The sequence below is a fragment of the Exophiala xenobiotica genome (assembly GCF_000835505.1).
Source record: "Exophiala xenobiotica strain CBS 118157 unplaced genomic scaffold supercont1.6, whole genome shotgun sequence".
Taxonomy (NCBI): domain Eukaryota; kingdom Fungi; phylum Ascomycota; class Eurotiomycetes; order Chaetothyriales; family Herpotrichiellaceae; genus Exophiala; species Exophiala xenobiotica.
This window is the reverse complement of record NW_013562489.1, coordinates 2193763-2214708: the sequence shown is the minus strand read 5'-3', so window position 1 is coordinate 2214708 and position 20946 is coordinate 2193763. Positions and strand designations below refer to the sequence as shown.

The 20946-nt window shown below is 51.1% G+C and overlaps 11 protein-coding genes across 14 annotated transcripts; 6 read left to right on the top strand and 5 right to left on the bottom strand.

The window, feature by feature from the left end:
- Positions 1–28: 28 nt before the first annotated feature.
- On the top strand, positions 29–1527 carry PV05_10092 (uncharacterized protein). Its single transcript, XM_013456492.1, has 2 exons — positions 29–687; positions 864–1527. The coding sequence occupies exons 1-2, from the start codon at positions 127–129 to the stop codon at positions 1203–1205; spliced, it is 903 nt and encodes a 300-aa protein (XP_013311946.1). The 5' UTR covers positions 29–126; the 3' UTR covers positions 1206–1527.
- Positions 1503–2600, bottom strand: PV05_10091 (uncharacterized protein; the record flags this gene model as incomplete). Its single annotated transcript, XM_013456491.1, has 1 exon — positions 1503–2600. The coding sequence occupies one exon, from the start codon at positions 2598–2600 to the stop codon at positions 1503–1505; it is 1098 nt and encodes a 365-aa protein (XP_013311945.1).
- A 1-nt stretch (position 2601) lies between these two features.
- Positions 2602–4423, bottom strand: PV05_10090 (uncharacterized protein). Its single transcript, XM_013456490.1, has 2 exons — positions 4153–4423; positions 2602–4105 (listed from the first exon to the last, which is right to left on the bottom strand). Exons 1-2 carry the CDS (start codon positions 4248–4250, stop codon positions 2875–2877), a joined length of 1329 nt encoding a protein of 442 aa, XP_013311944.1. The 5' UTR covers positions 4251–4423; the 3' UTR covers positions 2602–2874.
- Positions 4424–4540: 117 nt separating this feature from the next.
- PV05_10089 (uncharacterized protein) lies at positions 4541–6301 on the top strand. Its single transcript, XM_013456489.1, has 2 exons — positions 4541–5106; positions 5161–6301. The coding sequence occupies exons 1-2, from the start codon at positions 4606–4608 to the stop codon at positions 5830–5832; spliced, it is 1173 nt and encodes a 390-aa protein (XP_013311943.1). The 5' UTR covers positions 4541–4605; the 3' UTR covers positions 5833–6301.
- PV05_10088 lies at positions 6068–8857 on the bottom strand. Of its 2 annotated transcripts, XM_013456488.1 has the most exons (4): positions 8607–8857; positions 7769–8370; positions 7501–7714; positions 6068–7433 (listed from the first exon to the last, which is right to left on the bottom strand). In XM_013456488.1, the coding sequence occupies exons 1-4, from the start codon at positions 8691–8693 to the stop codon at positions 6456–6458; spliced, it is 1881 nt and encodes a 626-aa protein (XP_013311942.1). In that variant the 5' UTR covers positions 8694–8857; the 3' UTR covers positions 6068–6455. The 2 variants fall into 2 exon arrangements, with proteins under 2 accessions (XP_013311942.1, XP_013311941.1); XM_013456487.1 differs by lacking the exon at positions 8607–8857 and having other exon boundaries at positions 7769–8593.
- Positions 8858–9052: 195 nt separating this feature from the next.
- PV05_10087 lies at positions 9053–10154 on the top strand. 2 transcript variants are annotated; one of them, XM_013456485.1, is made up of 5 exons: positions 9053–9465; positions 9513–9657; positions 9707–9765; positions 9813–9961; positions 10029–10154. In XM_013456485.1, the coding sequence occupies exons 1-4, from the start codon at positions 9359–9361 to the stop codon at positions 9844–9846; spliced, it is 345 nt and encodes a 114-aa protein (XP_013311939.1). In that variant the 5' UTR covers positions 9053–9358; the 3' UTR covers positions 9847–9961; positions 10029–10154. The 2 variants fall into 2 exon arrangements, with proteins under 2 accessions (XP_013311939.1, XP_013311940.1); XM_013456486.1 differs by having other exon boundaries at positions 9813–10154.
- On the bottom strand, positions 10002–10911 carry PV05_10086 (uncharacterized protein). The gene has a single exon (XM_013456484.1). It carries the CDS (start codon positions 10864–10866, stop codon positions 10228–10230), a length of 639 nt encoding a protein of 212 aa, XP_013311938.1. The 5' UTR covers positions 10867–10911; the 3' UTR covers positions 10002–10227.
- A 72-nt stretch (positions 10912–10983) lies between these two features.
- Positions 10984–13819, bottom strand: PV05_10085. Of its 2 annotated transcripts, XM_013456482.1 has the most exons (3): positions 13616–13819; positions 13129–13542; positions 10984–13073 (listed from the first exon to the last, which is right to left on the bottom strand). In XM_013456482.1, exons 2-3 carry the CDS (start codon positions 13381–13383, stop codon positions 11202–11204), a joined length of 2127 nt encoding a protein of 708 aa, XP_013311936.1. In that variant the 5' UTR covers positions 13384–13542; positions 13616–13819; the 3' UTR covers positions 10984–11201. The 2 variants fall into 2 exon arrangements, with proteins under 2 accessions (XP_013311936.1, XP_013311937.1); XM_013456483.1 differs by having other exon boundaries at positions 13129–13819.
- A 158-nt stretch (positions 13820–13977) lies between these two features.
- On the top strand, positions 13978–16181 carry PV05_10084 (uncharacterized protein). The gene is made up of 3 exons (XM_013456481.1): positions 13978–14650; positions 14704–15364; positions 15415–16181. Exons 1-3 carry the CDS (start codon positions 14384–14386, stop codon positions 16011–16013), a joined length of 1527 nt encoding a protein of 508 aa, XP_013311935.1. The 5' UTR covers positions 13978–14383; the 3' UTR covers positions 16014–16181.
- Positions 16182–16634: 453 nt separating this feature from the next.
- On the top strand, positions 16635–18661 carry PV05_10083 (uncharacterized protein; the record flags this gene model as incomplete). The annotated part of the gene is made up of 8 exons (XM_013456480.1): positions 16635–16697; positions 16752–16776; positions 16826–16916; positions 16976–17058; positions 17108–17361; positions 17415–17676; positions 17751–18188; positions 18243–18661. The coding sequence occupies 8 exons, from the start codon at positions 16635–16637 to the stop codon at positions 18659–18661; spliced, it is 1635 nt and encodes a 544-aa protein (XP_013311934.1).
- Positions 18662–18918: 257 nt separating this feature from the next.
- PV05_10082 (uncharacterized protein) lies at positions 18919–20889 on the top strand (the record flags this gene model as incomplete). Its single annotated transcript, XM_013456479.1, has 7 exons — positions 18919–19038; positions 19151–19163; positions 19213–19968; positions 20028–20310; positions 20360–20497; positions 20552–20630; positions 20698–20889. 7 exons carry the CDS (start codon positions 18919–18921, stop codon positions 20887–20889), a joined length of 1581 nt encoding a protein of 526 aa, XP_013311933.1.
- Between the last annotated feature and the right edge of the window lie 57 nt (positions 20890–20946).

Below are 20946 nucleotides of genomic sequence, written 5' to 3'. Positions count from 1 at the left end.
GAGATTCTTGTTCAAGCTTCTCCAACTCCGCAACATTAAAGCCTCGTTGACCATCGTGACCATCCGCCCCATGCTACCTGTGCTGTAGATATCAAGACTCGCAAGCTACCGAACACGGGTCTACCTATGGTCAAGATGTCTCTACGAAGCAGAGACGCTGCTCAACTCCTCCACCAATTCCTCTCGTTCTCCCAGTCTCCAGCCAATGTCCGACACACAGTGTGCATGCAATGCCGCATCCACGTCCACGTCCGCGGCCCGACTCTTCGCTTCCCAGCTCCTGCTCGTCAAATGAGCACGACCTCAGCGCTCCTCAAAAAGTCATCCTCATCCTCCAAATCATCCCGTAAATCTCCGGAGGTAACTTCACCCAAGAACCGCGACACCCACATCCCCGACAATGCTGCGACGCGGAATCGCGACCGCGAGATCGACCCGTACGACTTCACCGAACTGAACGCAGGCATCGCCAAGGCCATCGCACGCCTGAAAGATGCACTGGTCAAGACGCGTGACGCCGGGCGGATCACGCCGGAAATGATCGAGTCGTTCCCTGTCGAACTCAATGTCAAAGGCGCAGCGGCGCATGGAAGCAAACCGCACCATGAGCGGCAGAGACTCGGCGACATTGCCAGCGTGGTGCAGAAGGGCGGGCGGATGGTCCAGGTTTATTGCTCTGAGGAGGCGGTACGTATGGCCTTTTTTCTTCTCTTCTTTTCTATGCAAAACCAGTGCTCCCAGCCATGTCGCGGGCGGATACTCTCTAGCCCTCGAGTGAGGCCTTAGTGCTCGCTATCACTGCTTTGTGCTTTGCTATATGGATTGCTTGGTACCCAAAATACTGATCGCGAGGGACAATGTAGCATGTCAAGCCTATATCCTCGGCGATTCAAGCCTCTCAGCACAGCCTCGTGCCGCAGCACGACACGAGTAATCCGCTACTGATCAACGTCCCTGTGCCCCCGGCGACGGCGGAGACGCGGCAACAAGCGAAAGAGGAGGCGAAGAAAGTGTACGACCGGGCGAGCCAGGAAGTGCGCAACGTGAGGGGTGATGAGCAGAAGAGATTCCGCAAGATGGAGTTGGGTAAGATGGTGGTGGTGGATGAACTGAGAAAGGCACACAAACAGATGGAGGATGTGGTCAAGAAGGGCCAGGACGAGTGTAAAAAGATCTACGAGGCGGCTGTTAAGGCTTTGGGTTAGATGGCTGGTGGAGGAAGACGTGCCTGTTGTGGACGTGACATAAAAATCGACGGCGTGAGGATTTGTATCACCAGGAGAACAAGGTATAGCATTAGGGAAAAGTGCTGCATGAGAAGTTTAGGAAAAGTCTTGGTAGGTATCGCACGTAGCATCGTGATCGAGGTGGAAGTGTCCTTCTGATCGCGAATCGACATGGCTGACAACGTACGGTACGAGGCTACACCGGGCATGCCACGAACTCTTTCGACTTCAGATGGCCATTTCTGTCGACGTCTTTCGTTTGTCACCTCCTTCTCACTACTCGTCGTCATCTGCCTCGCCCCATCTTCGGCCGTTTCTCTCGTTCTGTGTACGCCCCTTGATCCCAGCACCAGCCCAAGCATACCACACCCCTCCCACGACTGTCATCAGGGTCCCCAGAGCCACTCTTCCATTTACACCTCCACTTCTGCCTCCTCCATCTCGCTCTGCCCAAATTGCTATTACAAGGATGAAGACTTGCTTCAAATTCCCTGCGACGCCCATACTCAACGCCCCGCAGCGCCGGTTGGCCTCGAAGGACGCAATGTTCAGAGCCGATGCGGATAGCATGTTCACAATGGCTAGCACGCCAACCTCTCGTAATCCTCCTACTAGGTCTGTGGCGGGGTCAAGAGCAAGCAGGTGTCTGACTTCCCCAGTCCAGCATGCGAACCCAAGGGCCTGGACCACAGCATATGGCGATAAATACCGCACCAGCGTCATCGCCGAGAGACCGATTTGGAGCCTGCATCGGCCAGATGATGGTGGTGATGAGGAGGAGGACGAGCTTTGAAGCTGGTGTGTTAACATGGTCTTGACCACGGCAATGATGGCGCCGAGGAATGTCAGTGCCGCACCAAACGTTGAACTCCCACGTCCCTTGTGGCCGACATTGTCGGATAAGGACGTAGTTGCCACTACCACACCACATATTGTCGGCACAAGAGACAGATAAACAGCCCTAGGGTAATATCGCAGCGGCTTATGGAAGACAATAACCGTGAAAAGGACAGTGATAGCAGGCGCAGTTGCGCGAATGGTTTGGTGCATTGGCAGACTGACGTGGCCGAGGGTGAGGTTTGAGAGGGCAATGTTGACGGTGTACAGGAGGGAGAAGGCGACAAGGACAAGATGCGTGCCGAATGGGAGTCTGAGTGATCCATGAGTAGTTTGTTGTCTTTCAGATGAGCCATGAGAAGGCGCTGCTGACGTGAGTCTCGAAATGATGCTGGTGGCGACAAACGTGGTGAATGCATGAGAGGCAGTCAAAAGATAAGGACTTGAGGTGTGGGATATTAGCTGCTTGTTTGTGACTGTGACGACGAGGTTGAGCAGGAAGTAGGTCGAGATTGAGATCAGGCAAGCGCTGGACATTGTTAAATAACAGGGCAAGAGTGCGATGATATTCTCCCAGGGATGATGAGAACGTGAAAGGTTCGAATCTGTAAAGCACACTCGAAAAGAATCCTTCCATGAAATCGAAGGCGGCAGGATGTCTTCACTGACACACACCAAAAATCAGCTTCTGAGTAGCATCTTTGTATCGAAAGCATAATTCTCCGCAGCACATCAGGCCAGTCTCAGTTCATGATAATCCATAGTCCTCGTACTCCTCGCTAAGCGCAAACCATTTCAAAGTCCTCGTAAACTATTTCCCCTCCTCCCTTTCCTTCGTAGACGGCTCCGGCTGGTGGCCTCCCGATGTTTCCTTTGACTGTTTCAGTGGCGATTGCGTCCCAGTTTTGTCGGTCGGCAACTTCGTAGCTGGATCACTCTGCTTCTTGTTGTGCCATTTTGTGGTGTCTGGGATGGTGTATGCCCTGAGAACGACCGGTTTTCCAATAATGGACCCGTTTTCTGGCGAGTAAACAGCCCTTACGTCCAAGTGTAGTTTGCCTTTCGTACCATACCAGACAAGTGATCCTTCGACACGCACCGCATCTCGGACATGAGCTCCTGCGGTCAAAGCTCGACCTGAATTGACCGTCGAACGAAACATCATACACCCTGCCTCAATAGCTTGCTGGTATGTCACGGACTTGACGACGTCCCGGTAGGACTGGGTCGATGGATGATCGCTGCATTCTCCCCGAAGAAATGGTAGCCACTGATCTTTAGACTTGTCGGATATCTGGTTGATCCAGAGTTGAGATTGCACCTTCTCAACCTGGGTGGTGTCTTTCGCGTGTTTCGCTCCCTTTTCAATTTTGGAGCCAGCTCGAGTGGTTTGATCTCGAACGGAGTCATAGAAGTCGGCGACCCTAGCTCGGCTGATCTTGTAGAAGATCCGCGCAAATTCCTTGAGGCCTGCGTAGAAGGCCTCGCGGAAAACAAACGGATGGAAAATATGCTGCACCTTGCTTCCAATGTTGTCAGGCAGTTGGTGCCACCCCCAAGTGCATCTATCCGGTCCGAAATACAGACATGAGATTTCGTAAATTGTCGGAGGACGGACCGGTGGGATAATATCCAGGTTCATATGAATACGGTTCTGGTTGGCGCCGACAGCGAACAGGGACGAAGCGTATTCCGGCAATGCTGTTTGCACTATCATTCCAACCACCTGAACCTTGATACGGGTCATCAGCTTCTCATCTTGTTGCAGTTTTTGATATTCTCTCCAATCAGGATCATCTGGAGTATACATGGGCGGTTTTCTGTGCCGCATCCATGGGAGCCAAACACGGAAATCTCCATCGTGCTGTAGTTGGGAATCCGATGTCTCGTTCTTGTCCTCAAGTCTCTTTACCTGACTCTGGAGTGTTTTCAGCTGACTCTCGACATTGCTCTGGGAGTCTTTCTTGGGCAAGACATAATGGGCTGTCTGAAGAACGCAATAACTGATGAGGATCGTAGAGAGGACACGCGAGACTATAGGTCTAGGTGATGTCAGCCCTGATGGAGATGATGTGGTGAACGGACGTACTTTGGTCTTCTCTTAACCGACACTCGCTGCATGTCAAAGTTCCCATTCTTGAGCGGTACGCGAATGGACCGCGACCGGCGGAATAGATTAAGAAGCATCGGGATCCCTCAAAAGCGGGCATGGTAGCGGACGCAGGTTGTGGTTCCGTCTTACCGGCATAGATCGTCTTGGGCGATGGCCTCTGAGAGCGAGGTGACTGCGAGATGTACGATACTAGATGCTATAGTTGCCTGAAATACTGGCTGGACTAACCGTAGATCTCGCAATGAAGGGTGTTTTGACATGGAGAACTACGAGTAGATTTAGCATGTGGAAAAGTGTTCCGCCACAGGGGTCTGTCAGTTCCCCGTCTGTAAGGATACCCGCGTTCATCATTTAACTAATTGCACTCGACGACTCTTCCTCAGCTGTCCGCACAATCAATAGCTCGCATCAGAGCTGGCAACCGGAATCATGAAGTCACTCGCCCTCCTTGCGTCCTGTGCAGCGCTCGCACAAAATGTCGCTGCTCAAGGCGCATATCTATACACCATCGATCGCAGCGTAATTTCGCCCTCAACAGCAATGGTCGATTCCGAACTCGCGAGTGCAATCATCGCGAGAAGAAGATCCCTCACGGACGAGCGGTACTTGGGCATAACTGATGACATGCTCCTGCAAGATCTCAATTCATATGGAGGTTCTCAGGCACCTCTTTTCGCCGACGGCAAGACGACAGAAGCACCAGGCAAACTATTCATCAGGATAACCAATGTTGACTTGAGCATAAACGATCTCGATGCCTCAATGCCTGACCTATGGATTCAAGAACCCACCAAAGATCTCCTCACCGACTTTAAGGCTGTACCTCGTCGGCAAAAGAAGGATGGAATCTGCGAATATATCGTGCCGCCTAGTTTGAACACACCTGGCGCCTATGGCGTCGAAGTGATCTTCTCATATCCTTTGGAAGATGTATGCCATGGCAGGCAAACCCTCTGTTTACAACTCGACTAACCGTGTTTGCAGGATCTCCTATGCCTTGCATCCGCCGAAATACCCCAGCTCCCGATCATAATGTCCCTGCACGGCTTTTTACCCAGCAAGCCCTCTGAAGTCAAATCTAAGCTGGCTTCGTTGATCCGCATCCTCAAACACTTCTCCGCGACCGAGGACATCGAGTCGACCGTTTTGTTCCTACCCTCGAAGCTCCCGGAACCATCTAAGAAGAACACGCATCACAACCATGCCCGCTCCGCACAACAGACTGAAGAAGAAACTCTCGAGCTTCCATCAGCAACAGCTGTAATTGACAGTTTCACGGCTACAAATGCTTCAAAGAACTTCACCCTCCCTTCCGTGATTCCAGCATGTTTCACATCGAAGTCCGCCTGTGAGAATACCACGAACTTCTGCTCTGGACACGGCGACTGCTACAAAGCACATAACAATTGCTTCAAGTGCAAATGCGGCACAACGATCGCAAGAGTGAACGAGGACGGCACGAAGAAGACGACTCAATGGGGTGGCGCCGCGTGCGAAAGGAAAGATGTCAGCGTGCCGTTTATTCTGTTCGCGAGCTTTGGTGTCGTCATGGCGGCTTTGATTGCTGGTGCGATTAGCATGTTGTACAATATGGGCAGCCAGGAGTTGCCGAGCGTCATTGGCGCTGGTGTTGCTGGACCAAAGGCTGGAAAGTGAGTGCACTCTCCGCCTTGCAGGATGGCGCCGGTAAATCTGGCCACGAGCTTGTCCCGAGAAAGGAACTGCCAGCCTGAATTTGTCGTATACAAGAGTTGTAACTGCGAAAGAAGAAAGGGAGTTGCAGGCCACAGGCAAGGCGCAAGCTATGCTGATCACCAAAGTGTGCGGCACTGTATACATATCATGTATGGCGTCTGATTATGAATTAATGGAATGCCAGGTTCGACGAAAGCAGAACGGTTTTCAAGTATGATGAGGATTGCCTTTCTTGCATATGTCAAGGTATGATCAGACAGTCTGCTCAACGAACAGATTGGTTCTGAGAAGTGGGAGCCACAGACACTCCGCACAAGGACTCATTCATGCATGGACTCTGATATGCCCCTAGTCCGAGCCATGACACACCAATTCGATCACTGCAAAATGGCCCAAGTACAATCAATTTATGGCAGGCCAAACTCCGCTCCCAATGCTCATATCTCCCACTGTGGTTATGCCATGTCACTCACGATTCCAGCCCATTCGAAGAATGCCAATCGGTGCATTAAGAGACGTAACAATTGCCCAGCCATCAATTGATGGGAGAAGAACTCATCGCAAAACCAAACGGGCCCGACCAATCAAGCCACCTGCTTACTAACATTGATAATCAACGTACATTTCTCGAAATCGAATTGCAGCTGAGGTGGTGCGTGGTCCTTCCTCTCGCCATCCCTCAGGTCCGCCAAAACTTCGACTGACAAGGTATTCTCGCCGGGATTTAATTGCACATCGTACGCCCCGGCGACCGTCGAATTCGGTTCTCGGTAGAATTGCGAGTTATGCATGACCAGAACACGATGCCGCCGACGTGACTTCAGTTCCGATGTAGTGAGCGGGATGATGCGGATATTGCGGTAGGTTGGCGGGAGTGTGATGAAGCCCGTGGTCTGTGTTCTTGTGGCCGATGCACGCCGTACGAGTTTCCATTTCGGATTGTTGGCGTCGTTGGGATTCGTCATGAATATGACGGAGCCCAAAAGTGCGGATTCGAGACCTTTGCCTGGATCGCGGTATTGTCGTTCGAAGGGGATGACACTTTGTTGGGAGGAACCTTGATAGCTGCCTTGTGGAGTAAGAGATTCCTGGGTACCAGTACCGTTCGTGAGTGGTGCCGTGGGACCCGGCGTGTCCATCTCTCTGACTGGTGTTGGAAGTTGCACATGCGCCGGAGGTTTCGAGGCTGACAGGGCTGGCTGCGGTTGAGGAGTGCTTGTGCTTGTCCCGTTGACATCGGTCATCTTCATATCTGTCTGCTCTGTGGCTACGGATGCGCTACGTCGGACACTGATAGCAGCACTTGAAGGTACCGGTGTAGATCCATTGACCTGAGCATTTCTAGAGCTTGCTCGTTGCGCGCGGTTGAGTGCTTCACCCATTTCTTCCTTCTGTCGCCGTAGGGATTCACTGTCGATTGTAAAGCCAGCTGTTTGGGGTTGCGGGGTGGAAGAACCCATCTTCAGGCGCAAGGCTTTGGGTTGTTTAGGCTGCGACAAAGAGAGTCGGATGTTCTTCTTTGGGGCAGCACCGAGGGATTGCATCTTGTCTTCTGACCAAGACTGCGTCATGTCAGAAAGGATCCCAGCTGGAACACGCAAGCACGGTGGGAGTGGGCATGATACATACCTCGAGCTTTTCTGCCATTGTGTAGATTTCTGATCCCTCTTGATTATACTCCTTGGCGTTGTCCCAGATCAATCGTACTTCTCTGGCAAGTGAATCCCAGTCTGGAATCGCATCATCTTCCACCAAAGAGCGCACATCTGATATAGATGTCGGCCTTTTGATAACCTTGTAGTAGTCAGGATAATCCTTCTTTGGTACCTTCTCTTCAAAGTTACTAGACAGATATTAGCATCGATGAGAATGGAAAGCAATGCCGCGGTCGACTCACACAGCGTCTTCTTGCTCGGACAATTCTTTCAGGAAACTCAATTGCTCCTCTCTCTGATCTCCCGGCTCATTACCATGCGTGGACTGAGCAGCCTCGCTTTGCCGTCGTTTAGTAGAGAAGGTCAGTTTGATCTTCTCGGTCGGCATAGCAGCATCCGAGGGAGTAGATCCTTTGCTCATATGATCAAGCAGGTCTTGTGGGATGGGTGTCGGATAAGCTCTGTAGTCTGCCCGCAGATATGCTGGATTATGCTTTGGCATGAAATTGGATATGGCCTTGCGAATACGCTCTGCGTCCTCATATATGGCAGACTTATAGTGGTTGTAGTCCTTCGCATTTTGAACCATTCGCTTCAGGTCGGATTCCAGTCTTTCCAAGTTCTCATACTCATATTTTTTCAATTTCTGCTCTATGATATTCAGAGACAGCGGCATTGCAGTGGCCTGATAGTAATCAGGGTATTCATCTCTGTCGGGAAGATCGAGGAAATGAACGGCAACATTCCGACCGTTCTTATCTTGCGATCTCTTGAGCGAGCCGACGAGCCTTAAACCGATCTCAGTCGTGGTCTCGCGAGTTTCGACATCGGGGAAGTGGGTGTCCTGGTAAGTAGTGGTGGAGTTAGCAAGTAGTAGATGACAGACTGGGGTGCAGAGCACTCAGATCGGGTGCAGATGATCATGGCGGGCGTGATGCGGTTATGATGGTGATGAAGCGCGATGCGATGCTACTGCGCGGGGCTGCTGGCATTATGAGTGCGGCAGAAGTTGAGTTGATTGGGTTGGGTGGGTGAAGGTTGTAGAGGACATAAATAATGGGAGTTGGCTATAGCACTTACGTCGTTACGCTTGCGTCGCTTGGGATCAGGCGTATCTGGATAGTCTTCGGGTGAGCCTGCAGGGCCGCTTCTGCGCTTCGAGCTCATGTTTTGGGCACTCCTAACTTTTCGACACGGGGAGCGATTGGGGGGTTCGTCGCAATGCAAGCGTCCGCATACAGGACAATAAGTGCTAGATCAGTGCCACAGCCTCGTTCACTGTATGGAAGTCAACTGCAAACGCATTGGACACGGTGCGGGCTGAATGCATATCACTCCATCCCGTTCTCTCAGTCCTTCTGTACAAAACCGCAGACGCGACACATGCAGGCGAACGGCGAGTCACGTGCATATAGATCTATATTACATAAGGTAATCTCGGCTAAGCTGCCGAAGTTGCTGGCCTGCGCTTTCCCGCATAGTGACTTTGTGTTTACTCCGACGGAAGTCTTGCTCCAACCACCAAACTCGGCCACAAACACAACTCAAGCATTGGTCTTGAACAAATATTTGATCTCTTTCATTCTCCCGAGTTGACTAATCCGGCTCGCCTATTGTAATCATCTTGCTCCGAGGCTAGCAGACACAGCACTGTACACTCGGCTTTATTCTTGAAACGCGACTCAAGAGCACGAGACCTTCACTCACTCACCCGCGAACGCGCCAGTCAACTCCTTGTCTGCGTACTACCTTGATCCACCAGTTTTCGGACCGTACCTCGAATTTAAGGCGTACAAAATCCGTCGAACACAGCGCTTCTATACACTAGCACAATGACCGACGTTGACATGTCAAGACGGAACAAGAAGCCCAGACCGTTGCACGAGAATGAGAGAGCGCGACTGGAGGAATTCATCGACTCAATCGGATACTCAGCAAGGTATTCGCAGAGAGAAATAACAAGCGTACACGGCTGACATAGTCCAGGTATTCTGATTCTGAATACGAGTACCGACATGTCCAACTTCCGAAAGCCATGCTAAAGGTCATTCCCCGCGACTACTTCGATGACGCAAAGGGCACACTCAAGCTGTTGTGGGAAGAAGAATGGAGAGGACTGGGCATAACTCAGGTTGGTCACCAGAGATACACTGAGTTTGGATCCTGTTAACGCTGCTCAGAGTCTTGGATGGGAACACTATGAGGTGCACGAGCCTGAACCACACATTCTGCTGTTCAAGTAAGTCATCACGTCGACTTTCGAGTCCACATGCTGATTGCTTCCAGACGCCCCATCGGCTATCAGCCTCCAGCACAATGATCGTCCAATGTTCCGGCAAGGTCAATCAACTAGCGCAGCATTGGGATGGCGTTACTCTGTGGATCTGGAAAGTGTATTCAACTGCGCATTGAGCGAGCGTGCTTACCAGGATTTTGTATGTCTTGACGAATGAATGCACAACAGCCGGTGATTCGGGCACGAGATAATAGAGGTTCATACAGGTCTAGCATAACCCCAGCTATCAAACACAACTTGCTTTCATCCGTTGTGTCGGCGTCGGAGGCGATCGAGAGAACGCATCGCATCGAATACCATCTACAAAATAATGATACCCTCGCCTTCAACAGTCCAATTGTTGCCGGACCTGATTCGTTCCGTTTCCGGGGCCACACCACCCTTTATCCCTGGTTGAGCAGGTTATCAAGTTGCATTCTTCTGCAGCCATTCTTCCCACTGCTCCACCGTCCAGCCAGAGGAAATGCTACGTTCCTCCACCCCATTGAACAGAACAGTAGGAGTGACATGGACGCCTGTGAGTCTGTTGGCCTTGACCATCAACTTGACATCATTTGTCGCTTTATTCCCGATATTGAGGCTGCCGTCTTCGGCAGGCTTGTCCGAAACAAGGAGTAAGTCCAGAACGGTCTTCTCCTCCACTCCGTCCACTGAACCGGCCAATTTCGCAAGTCTTTTGTAAGTGTTGTTGCGAGTTTCGTTGACCACGTTGACATCGAAATAATCGTTCTGCTGTTGGAAGAGCTTCTCTGAAAATGCCCAAAATGACTTGGGCGAAGTTTTCAATATGGCAGCACCAGCTTCATGAACCAATGTCGAAGATGGGTGCCATGGCTGGATTTGTTGACGGAAAATTACTCGCACGCCGGGGTTTGTATATTTCTTCTCTATCAAAGGGACGACTTCCTTGTAGAATGTCTTGAACATCTTGGCTGAGAAGGGACAAACGTAGTCCAGATACAGTTCGATTGTGTGCTTTGCTTCTGTGTGCGAAGCAGAAGCAGAAGCAAGCAGTTGTCCAGAGAATTTGGGTGGAAGAGCCATTGTTTTCTGATGTGCTGACTATCAATTTGATAGCAAGAAACATTCCTTTACCAGGAGGTGGGTGGGAGGAGTATGACACAGCAATGCCGAGTTGCCGCTTTAATTTGAGATTTACGTGCCGTGGTAAATTTCCTGTCCTTACTCCGTACGCTGCCCTAAACTGTCTACTCGTATAAATTGAACGAGAATCCAGCCCCGGCTGGTTCAAGCCGGGCCATCGCCCTTACACAGAGTTAGAAGAATTTGTCGGGGTGCTCGTCGTTGCGGCATGACTTTTGCATTTCGGACGAACTGGGATTTCGACAGTGCTCCGTAGGGCAAAGTGCAGATTGTCGTTACCAAACATCCTCCTGCCATTTCCTCTGCTTTCTCTTAGCCTCCTTCAACTCTGTCCAAGTCTTGTCGCTCTCCCCATTCCTGGGCATGACTGCATCACCAATCACTTTTCCCACCTCTCTCGCCATTGCCGCATGTCCACAGAGGTACAACGCCGCATTCTCCGCCAGGAATAGATGGAGGACCTCGACTACGTAGGTCCGGATCTTATCCTGCACGTAGCATTTTCCACGACTGTTCCTCTCACTTACGTCTGCCTCATTCGGTCTTGAGTATGCTGTGATGATCTGAAATTGTGCCTCGTCCAAGTTGAAGATGTTGTTTTGGATTTCACGCAGTTCTTCCTGATAGATAAAGTCATCTGGAGTTCGACAGCCCATAAAGAGCAGAATCTTCCCGGCTTTCGTCCCCTGCATCTGTTTGATGCGGGCGCGCTCGTGGATGAAGGCACGGAAAGGTGCAATACCCGTTCCTGTGGCGATGAGAATTACAGGGGTCACGGAAGCCAAGGGAAGGCGGAAGTTCGATGGTTTTATGGTAGCTGCAATGGTTGGGATACGCTCATCGTCCCGGGAAGGATCCTGACCGTGATCCGGCCGATTTTGTGGTTGGCCAGACTTGCCGAAGGCCTCCCACTCTTCCTGCTTCGACAGAAAATATCTGGTTGCTTGGCCCATCGCTTTATGCTTGATGGAGATTGTCACACTGGCTTGACGGGGTTGCTGTACAGAAGAAGACGAGATCGAGTAGTATCGCGGTCTCAATCGAGGCAGGAACTCGAAAAAGAAGACGACCGGAATCGCCCACTGTCGGTGAGGCTCAATGTGCTTCAACAGACGCACTACACTGACATGACCGAGCTTTGCGAACATGTTCTTATCCTGGGAGAGGCGGAGCAAATACTCTTGAGCTTCGGATGTCGGCGCATATCTGGCCAGCTTCCCAGCAAGATCGCGGGGAATGCTTGAAGAAATATCGACGGCCGAAGTCAGTAGCTCCTCGGCTGTAGTGACAATACTTGGAGCCGAAGTGGGCCACGGTGAACCACTTGATTTGAATTCAAGGGGGTCTGCTCTTTTCGTTGCCAGGCCACACAGCTCCAGCAAGTCTGTGACATCCCTTGAAGAGTTAGGCGCGGAGACCAGGATATAATCTCCTGTTCGATATTTCAACTCTGGCAACTTTGACAGGTCAACCTCGAAATGAAGGCAAGTCTGTATTTCCGAGTCGATTAGACGTTCGGCGTGCCGAATAGGCAATGCCAGCGCCTCGTAATTGTCAGACCTCTGACTTAATCTGACTGCAGAGTCGGAATTGCCACGGAGGTTCTCCTCGCTTTCGGAGAGAGGCAACCAAGTCGCGGTGTGGCTGTACACAAAATCGAATTCGGGCTCCTTCAGGTCGAGCAGGGCTCTGAAAGTGTTGAAAATGTCACTCTTCCATTCTAGGTAGCCTTCGTAGGAGTTCTTCCGAGAAGCGTCCAGACGTAAGGTTGGAAAGATCTGTTTTGCTTCGGCCGCAGCAAGCACCGCCTCAACGCGATCGATGACGTTGTTATAGAACGTGTATGTGGAATTCCCAAATCCGACAGCCGCGTATGGAACAGTTCTGAAGGCACTGGCTTTACTTTTGGTCAACCAGTCCATGAACGAGAGCCCATTGTCTGCAGGGTGCCCCTCGCCATATGTGGACATGAAAAAGAGCACAATAGTCGATTTTGGGATGCCATTGAAAGAATCCAGGTCATACTCGGACGGATCCGCCACCAAAGTAGACAACTGGAAAATGCTCTTCAATTCCTGGCCAAGTTTGCTGGCGAACTCTTCTGAGGTTCCGGATTGCGATGACCATAAGATCAGGACTCTGGCGCCCTAAACCGAGCTGTTAGTCACCGTCGAACATAACAAGCCTGCTTCGGTCATTTACTGTTTGCTCAAGCTTTGATGCTATATCTCGACTCTGGCTTTTGCCTGAACTGGATCCTAGGCCTTGAATCGATCTCTGTGGTCGGACATACCAAATTTCTGCTTTCGAAACCGTCCTCCGAGAACGCAGATGATAGAGGCTCCAGAGCAAGGCGAGTGCAAGAAGGAGATAATCATCAGCAGCCAGGCTACGCAGCCTCTGCTGTGGGGGGACCTGCTGGACTGACAGCAACAAATATTCGCTCGCTTCTTTCATTCTGTTCAGCTGGAACACTTGATTGTTGCAGCTCGTCCAGCATGCCTCGCCATGCTGTTGTTGTGCTTTTATAAAGTGATCACAGACATCGTGGAATCTGACGACAGTGATGCCGTTTCTTTTTCAGGAACCACAAGACGGTGGCTCAGGCAATATTTTCTGTTTTCAGAAGAAGTTCTTTGGGTAAGAGCACCCGTAAAACGAACTACATTAGGATGACGCCCAGACTTACTTATTGACCAGTGTCCGTTCGGTTTAGCTTTGTTCCTACTCTTCCAGAATGTTAATCCTTTCCGGCGCTAAAGCAGGGTCGCATCTGGGGACCCGACGTTCGTGAAAGCAAATGAGGAGATACCGGGGCTCCGGCTGTCGGAAAGCCTTGCCATGCTGGTGTGACCCATGTTATCACGTTTGTAAACGCTTGAATTGATGAAATTGTAGTAGGAAGGACTATGAACAAGGTATGGCGGCTCGAGTGTCGGAGATATCTTGACTCGCGGTGCAGTCCCGATTGGGCAACCGTGCCGAGTGAGTGCCAACAGATGGGTGTCAACAGGCAGTAATCCTGTGTCACTAAGCACTCCCCGCGTCTGCAATGAGCATATCGAAAACATTGATGGCACCAGTCCCAACCACTTTCGTGCCAGTGTCAGTGGAACACACTGTACGGAATTATTGCCACCGCTTCGACGATTACGAAGACCACAGTGAGGGTCTCCTCATCGACGGTGAAACCGCGACTTCGAGCATGACGTGTCGCAGCCTTCACACAGTCTATGGACGGACCTACGGATGGCATTTCTTCTTTGGACCATCCGCGGGCTATGCTTCCAGTTCAGGGAGTCTCTCTGCAGCGATGTTCGACGACTGAAGGTCGTTATTCAGGCTACCCCTGCGGTAGGCTTCAAAGCTGAAGGGGCAGGATACTTAATCCTTCGTGCGCGAAAGCTCTGCCGTGAATGTCGCCTCTCAACGTATCATTCCAACAAGATTCAGTGCCATGTTCGGCTACGTCTTCGCAGGAGCTGCCGCCCTCTACCTTTTGCTTCGCAACATTGTCTATCCATTTGCCTTGTATCTATACGATGCGAAAGGATTTCGAAAGTACCCCAACCTAAGCCCCTTCTCTGGCTTCTCGAATTTTCCATACATGGTCCTATCTATGTCTGGCAGACGGTCAGAGACGCTAGCGGAACTCCATCAAAAGCATTCGGTCATCAGAATTGGCCCTAACGCTCTGTCTTTCGGTGACTGCAAGGCCATCAAGGTAGGTGACTGGACCCGACCTGAATGCTAGGCTTTTGCTAAAACCCATTGTAGGATATCTATGGCCATACCACCCAATGCACAAAGGATGAGATGTACGACGTCCTGGCCGGGACCCATTTCCATGTCGCCGATGTGATCGATAAAGATGACCACGCGCGCAAACGGAAAATGCTTTCGAGTGCATACGCACTGAAGAATCTCGAAAATTGGGAGCATAAGATCACCGAGAAAGTCACCCGCCTTGTCAACCACTTTGACCATTGTGAAGCTCAGAATCAAGAAGTCGACTACCGAGAGTGGACAAACTACTTCACGATGGACGCCATCGCAGACATCGGACTCAGCGAAGATCTCGGCTTCACTTCGAGAGGCGATGATGACCTCATCAGTGAACAGTTGGACGGTACAAGACGAGTGGTGCACTACCGGGAAACGCTGCACTCTCTGCTGACCGCACAGTCCCACCTGGTTTGGTCATACGAGTTCTACCCTCACCTGGCTAAGCTCACAAAGTGGGTGCCAGGGTACTCCAAACTCTGGAAACTGGGGGATGCATACCCCGGCATGGTATTCCATCTCGCAAAGAAGCGATTCGCACGATACGAGGCTGGGGAGCGCCTAGATGATTTTTTCCAGGCCTTGATGCATTCTAAGGCTGGATCGGCTCACGATCTTGAATGGGGGGAGATCATTGCGGAGCTGTCAGTGATGTGTTAGTTCAATCTTCCCTATCTCGGCCCCGGGCACCGCTGACTGTACCAGTAAATGCAGGGTCGGTAACCACAGCGATCGCGGTCAACAATGTAATGTACCTCCTGCTGAAGAATCCCCGTTGTCTCTCGGTACTGCGCGAAGAGCTCGATGCCAACCTTGGGGACGAACTTGTGTCTCCGTACCCCAAGGTCCGACACCTACCTTATCTGCGTGCCTGTCTCGATGAGGCTCTGCGCATCTATCCCCCTACGCCGTTCAATCTGCCCCGAAGCACTCCGGCAGAGGGGGCTAACATTATGGGAGAGTGGATAGCTGGAGGAACCTCGGTCGGCATGTCCTCCTATGTTGCCCACCGAGATGAGAAGATCTTCCCGGACCCAGAACGCTTCTATCCTGAGAGATGGCTGTCGGAGCAGGGCAAAGAGATCCAGCCATACTTCCTCACCTTCAGTGCCGGTGCAAGAGGCTGTCTGGGCCGCAACATCAGTTATCTGGAGCAATATATATTGACGGCCACCATGGTTCATCGATATGACTTTTCGTTACCCAGTCCGACCTGGGAGCAAGAACGATACGAGCATTTCAACCACCCACCAGGACCTCTCCCCCTGCAGGTCTCACGACGCAATCCCAAGGCTCACGCATGAGAATATTCTAATGGTACAATAATGAGGAGCCATCGGGAGCGAGGGACCATGTGGGCCAAAGCATTGAATTCCTTGGCGGGTCAAAGATATGTGCCTGGGCTGTCCTAAGCGGCGTTTGAATCGACCTTCAGAGCTTTGTGCGCTTTTCATTCCTGCACTTGACGAGAGCATATAATTATAGAGAAAGAATTTGAGCATAATGCTTCACTGACGAGCATTGTTAAAAGACATCCGTTCCCGAGAATAGTCATCATCTGGATTACCTGGGGTGCACCGGCGTGATCCCGAGTTCTTGCAAGCAATTATTAGCCTTCTCGACCCTCCAAACCCCGCCAATCCACGAGCGGGTTTTGTGGTTTACTGGGGCACTTGCGGAGTGACTGCGCGCGCACGAGTGGACGATCGGGCCTCGATTCCCAAGTACCTGTTAGCTCCGTTCAGGCGTTGCCAAGGCTAGGAGGCCTATCTCTGATGCCCAGTTTTGAGAGTTGGAATTGCTAGGATTTTCGTCTTTGGGTGCGCCTCCTGGATTCGTGATTGATACTCACATGGTTTTCTCGCAAATTGCAGCATCGCCATGCGGGTGTAAGGTGGATCTCTAGCCCCGGTGAGACACTAATCATGGAAAGTGAAGACAGCAGAGACACAGAACAGAGATCTACCAGAATTCGGGCAGGATGCGAGGTTCGATTAACTGCTATTTCTTATTGACACATCACAGCTAAATGTATGATACAGTCATGCAGGCAGCGACACCTTAAATGTCGGCAATTTCATGTGGTCTTCGAAAGGTTCGCTGACTGGTAGGACAGGCGACGAAAGACAGCCCTCATGCCTTCAGTGCGAGTTGTTGAAGGTAAATTGCGAACGAGAAGAGAAATACCGGTTCCGCCACCTCACTTGGTATATCTCCATTTTTCTGTGTTTTCGCGGGTTTATGTTTGAACATTGACGCGTCGTAGGTTCGGATCAGACGACGAGTGTCCAGATGAATGCGAATTCGAGTTTCCTACCGAGCAAAGATGGCTATCAGTACCCCCTTCCGGTAGGCAATCTCCATAGTAATTGGAGGGCTTCTCACTGGTCAAATCTAGTCATATTCGTGGATGACCATGCACACTTCGACCTGACAGGAATTGATGTGGACGACAATGGGCGATTGAATGTTGTGGACCTCGATGTCCCAAGCAGATCTGGTGAGACCGAAGCTCCAGCTCAGGACGATGACTACAATGTGTCCGATCTCTTCGACGCCTCTCCTGCGGCCTTGTATAACACAACCCTGTTCCTCACGACAGCTGAAGAGGCTTCGTTGTTTCGACACTTCCTGGAGAAACTCGGCCCATGGGTGAGGACTACATGCTTCTCGGCTATCACCGGCACCAACTGACTAAACTGTAGTTCGATATGAATGATAATGAGAAGACCTTTACACGCGAGCTCGTCAGGAAAGCTCACGTATCGCCCATACTTTTAAAAGCCGTCCTAGCGTTGAGCTCTCGACACCTCGCGACGATTGCAAACTTCGACTCCAGCAAGGCGGAGCGCTACAGCGAAGAGTGCGTTCAAGAAATGATCGTCTGTTTAGCCAACCGAGTGGAGAGCATGAACGATGATTTATTTGCGGCTACAATCATATTGCGGACGAAAGAGGAAATGGATGGTAAGTCAATCTTCCTGTGCTGGTCATCTTGTTCGATGTGTTTTGCGGTCGACTAAACTGAGGTCGATCACCAGCTTATCCACATGGAATGGATCTCCAGGCACATCTATTGGGCATTAAGGCATTCACACACTCGGACTGGCTAGAATCTTCGACGAGCTCGCTCCGAGAGTGCACTTACTGGAGCGCACTTCGACAAGAGATCAACTTTGCTCTGGTCCAACACCGACCACTTGACATAAACTTGCGGGTGAATTTCATTCGTAACACGACTTTCGATTTGACCAACGAGCACGACTGGTCTAATTACTGCACACTGAACTTGGCAAACATTATCATGTTCTGCTTTGGCAGTCCAGAAAGGTCCACCTCGGAATACCGTGCCTTGTACGACGAATCAGTGAGAGTCAGCGATACGTTGCCATCTACCTACCACCCCTTCTATTACGCAAAGCCTGGAGCTACGGATACCTCTACAATTCCACAGATATGGCTAGCCAGTGAAGCGGCAGGTAATACGGGCGTTCTCTCGCTTTGCAGGGTTCGGTTACTAACCTGCTCTACAGTTTTCAGTCTACAGTATCTGTTCATCTCCAAAATTCTGCTTCTATGCTTTGACCCGACTGTCCCAATTGTGGGCTACGCCAGACGATTGGCAGCCGAAAAAATTGACCGGCTGAGCCTCAAATACCTCAGATCCATGGGCGGTATTGCATTGTCACACCACACCTTTGGTCCGGCAATGATATTGGCGTCATTGGGAATCTCCCTATGCGGGGACAGGGTGGCAGACATGGCCGAGCGCAACAAGCTGCTGGAAATCTTAACCCAGACACAAGTTGAGCATGCAATCCCAACGACGAGCACTCGCCATGGACTCTTGCGAGCATGGAATTTGATTCCCCAAGGGGATTCAACGACAAATGTGGTTTCGCCAGATCTGCACAGCATCCACCAGCACGAGCGTCTCCGCCTTTTCCAGTAATGCTCTCCGCCTGGCCTTCTTAGAAAGGCACCGTCTTCCGTCCTCTAACCGATCCACAGTGATGATTGGTTGAAGAGCAGTGGGTCCTTCCAGGCTTCGGCATCCTCACCTCCTCACTCGACAATGGCAAAGGATCATTCTCAGCAATACTTAAAGCCATGCTCTGGCCTCGTGGAATTAGGAAATATTTGTCGATTTTTCAGTTCTTTGGAAGAACAATTGAATTGAGAGAGCACTAGTGCGCACCCGCATACAACATGATTCAGACCAATCTAATTCCCAGCCGGGACATCGGCGGCTTTCCTGGCGTGATGATGATTTTGTTCGTGGCCTTTGGAGGACTCTTATTTGGATATGACACAGGCACAATATCTGGGGTGAGTCCTATTTCTTCCACGATGGGTCAGTGCAACATGAACAAAACGTACCCCGAGCACTACGCTTACAAAGCTGAGACGACAATCCGCTGACCCACGACGGACTTTGTAGATTCTCGCCATTTGTGAGTAGGCTCACAATGGCTCGTATCAATTTCTAACGAACAGAGGAAGCATACTGGAAGAAGCTTTTCGCGACACATATAGACGGCGCTGGAGAGCCTGTTATTACCGCTGGCCAGCAGTCATTGATTGTGTCAATGTTGTCTGTTGGAACCTTTTGTGGTGCTCTGTCCGGCGCGCCTATTGGCGATCGGATCGGCCGCAGACTCGGTCTGGTGGTCGCTTGCATTATCTTCAGCGCTGGTGCCATCATGCAAACCGCGGCAACTGCCATTCCCCTCTTCACTGCCGGTCGAGCCGTTGCAGGTGCTGGAGTCGGCCTCATCTCTTCACTGATACCTTTGTATCAAGGGGAAACTGCCCCGGCCTATCTGCGAGGGACTCTCATTGGGTCATACCAACTGTTCATCACAATTGGACTCCTGCTTGCCTCCTGCGTTAACCAGGGTACGCATGCACGCGATGACTCTGGCTCCTACCGGATTCCTTGCGCCATCCAAGTCCTCTTCGCCATCGTACTTATCGCTGGCATGCTATGGCTGCCCGACACGCCGAGATACTTTGTCAAGAAAGGGCGAATGGATAAAGCACGGCAGTCATTGGCCCAACTCCGAAGAAAGGATGAGCACGACCCGGAGTTGTCAAAGGAGCTCGAGACTATCGTCATCAGTTGCACTACCGAATTGGAACAGCCAGGTCGATGGAGAGACTGCTTCACAACCCAGAACCATCATGTATATCGTCTGTTTACCGGGTGTGCTGTCATGGCTCTCAATCAACTGGTCGGGGTAAACTTCATTTTCTATTGTGAGTGTCATAAAAAGCATTCCACCATTTTTAGAGGTTTGTGACTAATGATTCTATAGATGGGACGCAGTTCTTCGTGCAAGCCGGGATCAAGTCACCATTTACGATCGCTCTCATCACGAATCTGGTCAATGTCTTCTCTTGCATTCCCGGGTTGCTACTTGTCGAGCGATGGGGTCGCCGACCCACCCTTCTCTTCGGAGGAGCCGGGATGTTCGTATGCGAGTTCATCGTGGGCGGTGTCGGTCTTGGGGCCAGTTCTGACGTTGCGAATAACGTTTTGATCGCCTTCGTCTGCCTCTACATTGTCTTTAACGCCATGACCTGGGGTCCTGTCGGGTGGTGAGTCTCCTCTGCCAACCATGTGAAACTCTCGCTAAGGCAGCAACAGGACCGTTGTCGGGGAAATCTTCCCTCTTCAGATACGTGCCAAAGCTGTTTCGATGTCAATTGCTACAATCTGGTTGTTTAATTGGGCTATTGCTTATGCAACCCCATATCTTATCGGTACCGGGCCTGGAGATGCAGAGTATGTTCAAGTATATCCAGTTGAACTTCAGTAACTGATACTGACATTTTGTAGCCTGAGCTACAAGGTCTTCTTCGTTTGGGGGTCTTGCTGTCTGCTCGCCGTCGTCTTCACCTACTTCTGTGTTTATGAGGTACGCTAGCACTTGGCATCAAAAGTGGCACTTTGCAATTGGACTAATGATAACGTTTCTCACACAGACGAAAGGATTGAGCTTGGAGCAAGTCAACGAGCTCTACGCCATCTGTCGCTTCCCGCCAAAGTCAAATGCGGCGAGAAAACAACTGGCTCAAGTGACCGTTGAGGTGACCCAAGACGGGGAAAAGATCACTGTAGTGGACGACTCCAACCATCCGAAGAATTACAGCTACATTGAGAATGCGGTTGCTTGAATAGATGGAACCCTTGGGAGGATTCAAGGGAAATGGCACCCTGCCGTTGTGGTAAGA

Coding starts and splice junctions, on each gene's coding strand:
- PV05_10092 (XM_013456492.1), top strand. CDS start 127: ATGGTCAAGATGTCTCTACGAAGCAGAGACGCTGCTCAACTCCTCCAC. Junction 688..863: donor TTTATTGCTCTGAGGAGGCG/GTACGTATGGCC, acceptor GGGACAATGTAG/CATGTCAAGCCTATATCCTC.
- PV05_10090 (XM_013456490.1), bottom strand. CDS start 4,250: ATGCTTCTTAATCTATTCCGCCGGTCGCGGTCCATTCGCGTACCGCTC. Junction 4,106..4,152: donor TCGGTTAAGAGAAGACCAAA/GTACGTCCGTTC, acceptor GACATCACCTAG/ACCTATAGTCTCGCGTGTCC.
- PV05_10089 (XM_013456489.1), top strand. CDS start 4,606: ATGAAGTCACTCGCCCTCCTTGCGTCCTGTGCAGCGCTCGCACAAAAT. Junction 5,107..5,160: donor TCTCATATCCTTTGGAAGAT/GTATGCCATGGC, acceptor CCGTGTTTGCAG/GATCTCCTATGCCTTGCATC.
- PV05_10088 (XM_013456488.1), bottom strand. CDS start 8,693: ATGAGCTCGAAGCGCAGAAGCGGCCCTGCAGGCTCACCCGAAGACTAT. Junction 8,371..8,606: donor AGCGACGCAAGCGTAACGAC/GTAAGTGCTATA, acceptor ACTACTTACCAG/GACACCCACTTCCCCGATGT. Junction 7,715..7,768: donor TCCGAGCAAGAAGACGCTGT/GTGAGTCGACCG, acceptor ATATCTGTCTAG/TAACTTTGAAGAGAAGGTAC.
- PV05_10087 (XM_013456485.1), top strand. CDS start 9,359: ATGACCGACGTTGACATGTCAAGACGGAACAAGAAGCCCAGACCGTTG. Junction 9,466..9,512: donor TCAATCGGATACTCAGCAAG/GTATTCGCAGAG, acceptor GACATAGTCCAG/GTATTCTGATTCTGAATACG. Junction 9,766..9,812: donor CCACACATTCTGCTGTTCAA/GTAAGTCATCAC, acceptor GATTGCTTCCAG/ACGCCCCATCGGCTATCAGC.
- PV05_10086 (XM_013456484.1), bottom strand. CDS start 10,866: ATGGCTCTTCCACCCAAATTCTCTGGACAACTGCTTGCTTCTGCTTCT.
- PV05_10085 (XM_013456483.1), bottom strand. CDS start 13,383: ATGAAAGAAGCGAGCGAATATTTGTTGCTGTCAGTCCAGCAGGTCCCC. Junction 13,074..13,128: donor CATCAAAGCTTGAGCAAACA/GTAAATGACCGA, acceptor AGCTCGGTTTAG/GGCGCCAGAGTCCTGATCTT.
- PV05_10084 (XM_013456481.1), top strand. CDS start 14,384: ATGTTCGGCTACGTCTTCGCAGGAGCTGCCGCCCTCTACCTTTTGCTT. Junction 14,651..14,703: donor GTGACTGCAAGGCCATCAAG/GTAGGTGACTGG, acceptor AACCCATTGTAG/GATATCTATGGCCATACCAC. Junction 15,365..15,414: donor TGCGGAGCTGTCAGTGATGT/GTTAGTTCAATC, acceptor TGACTGTACCAG/TAAATGCAGGGTCGGTAACC.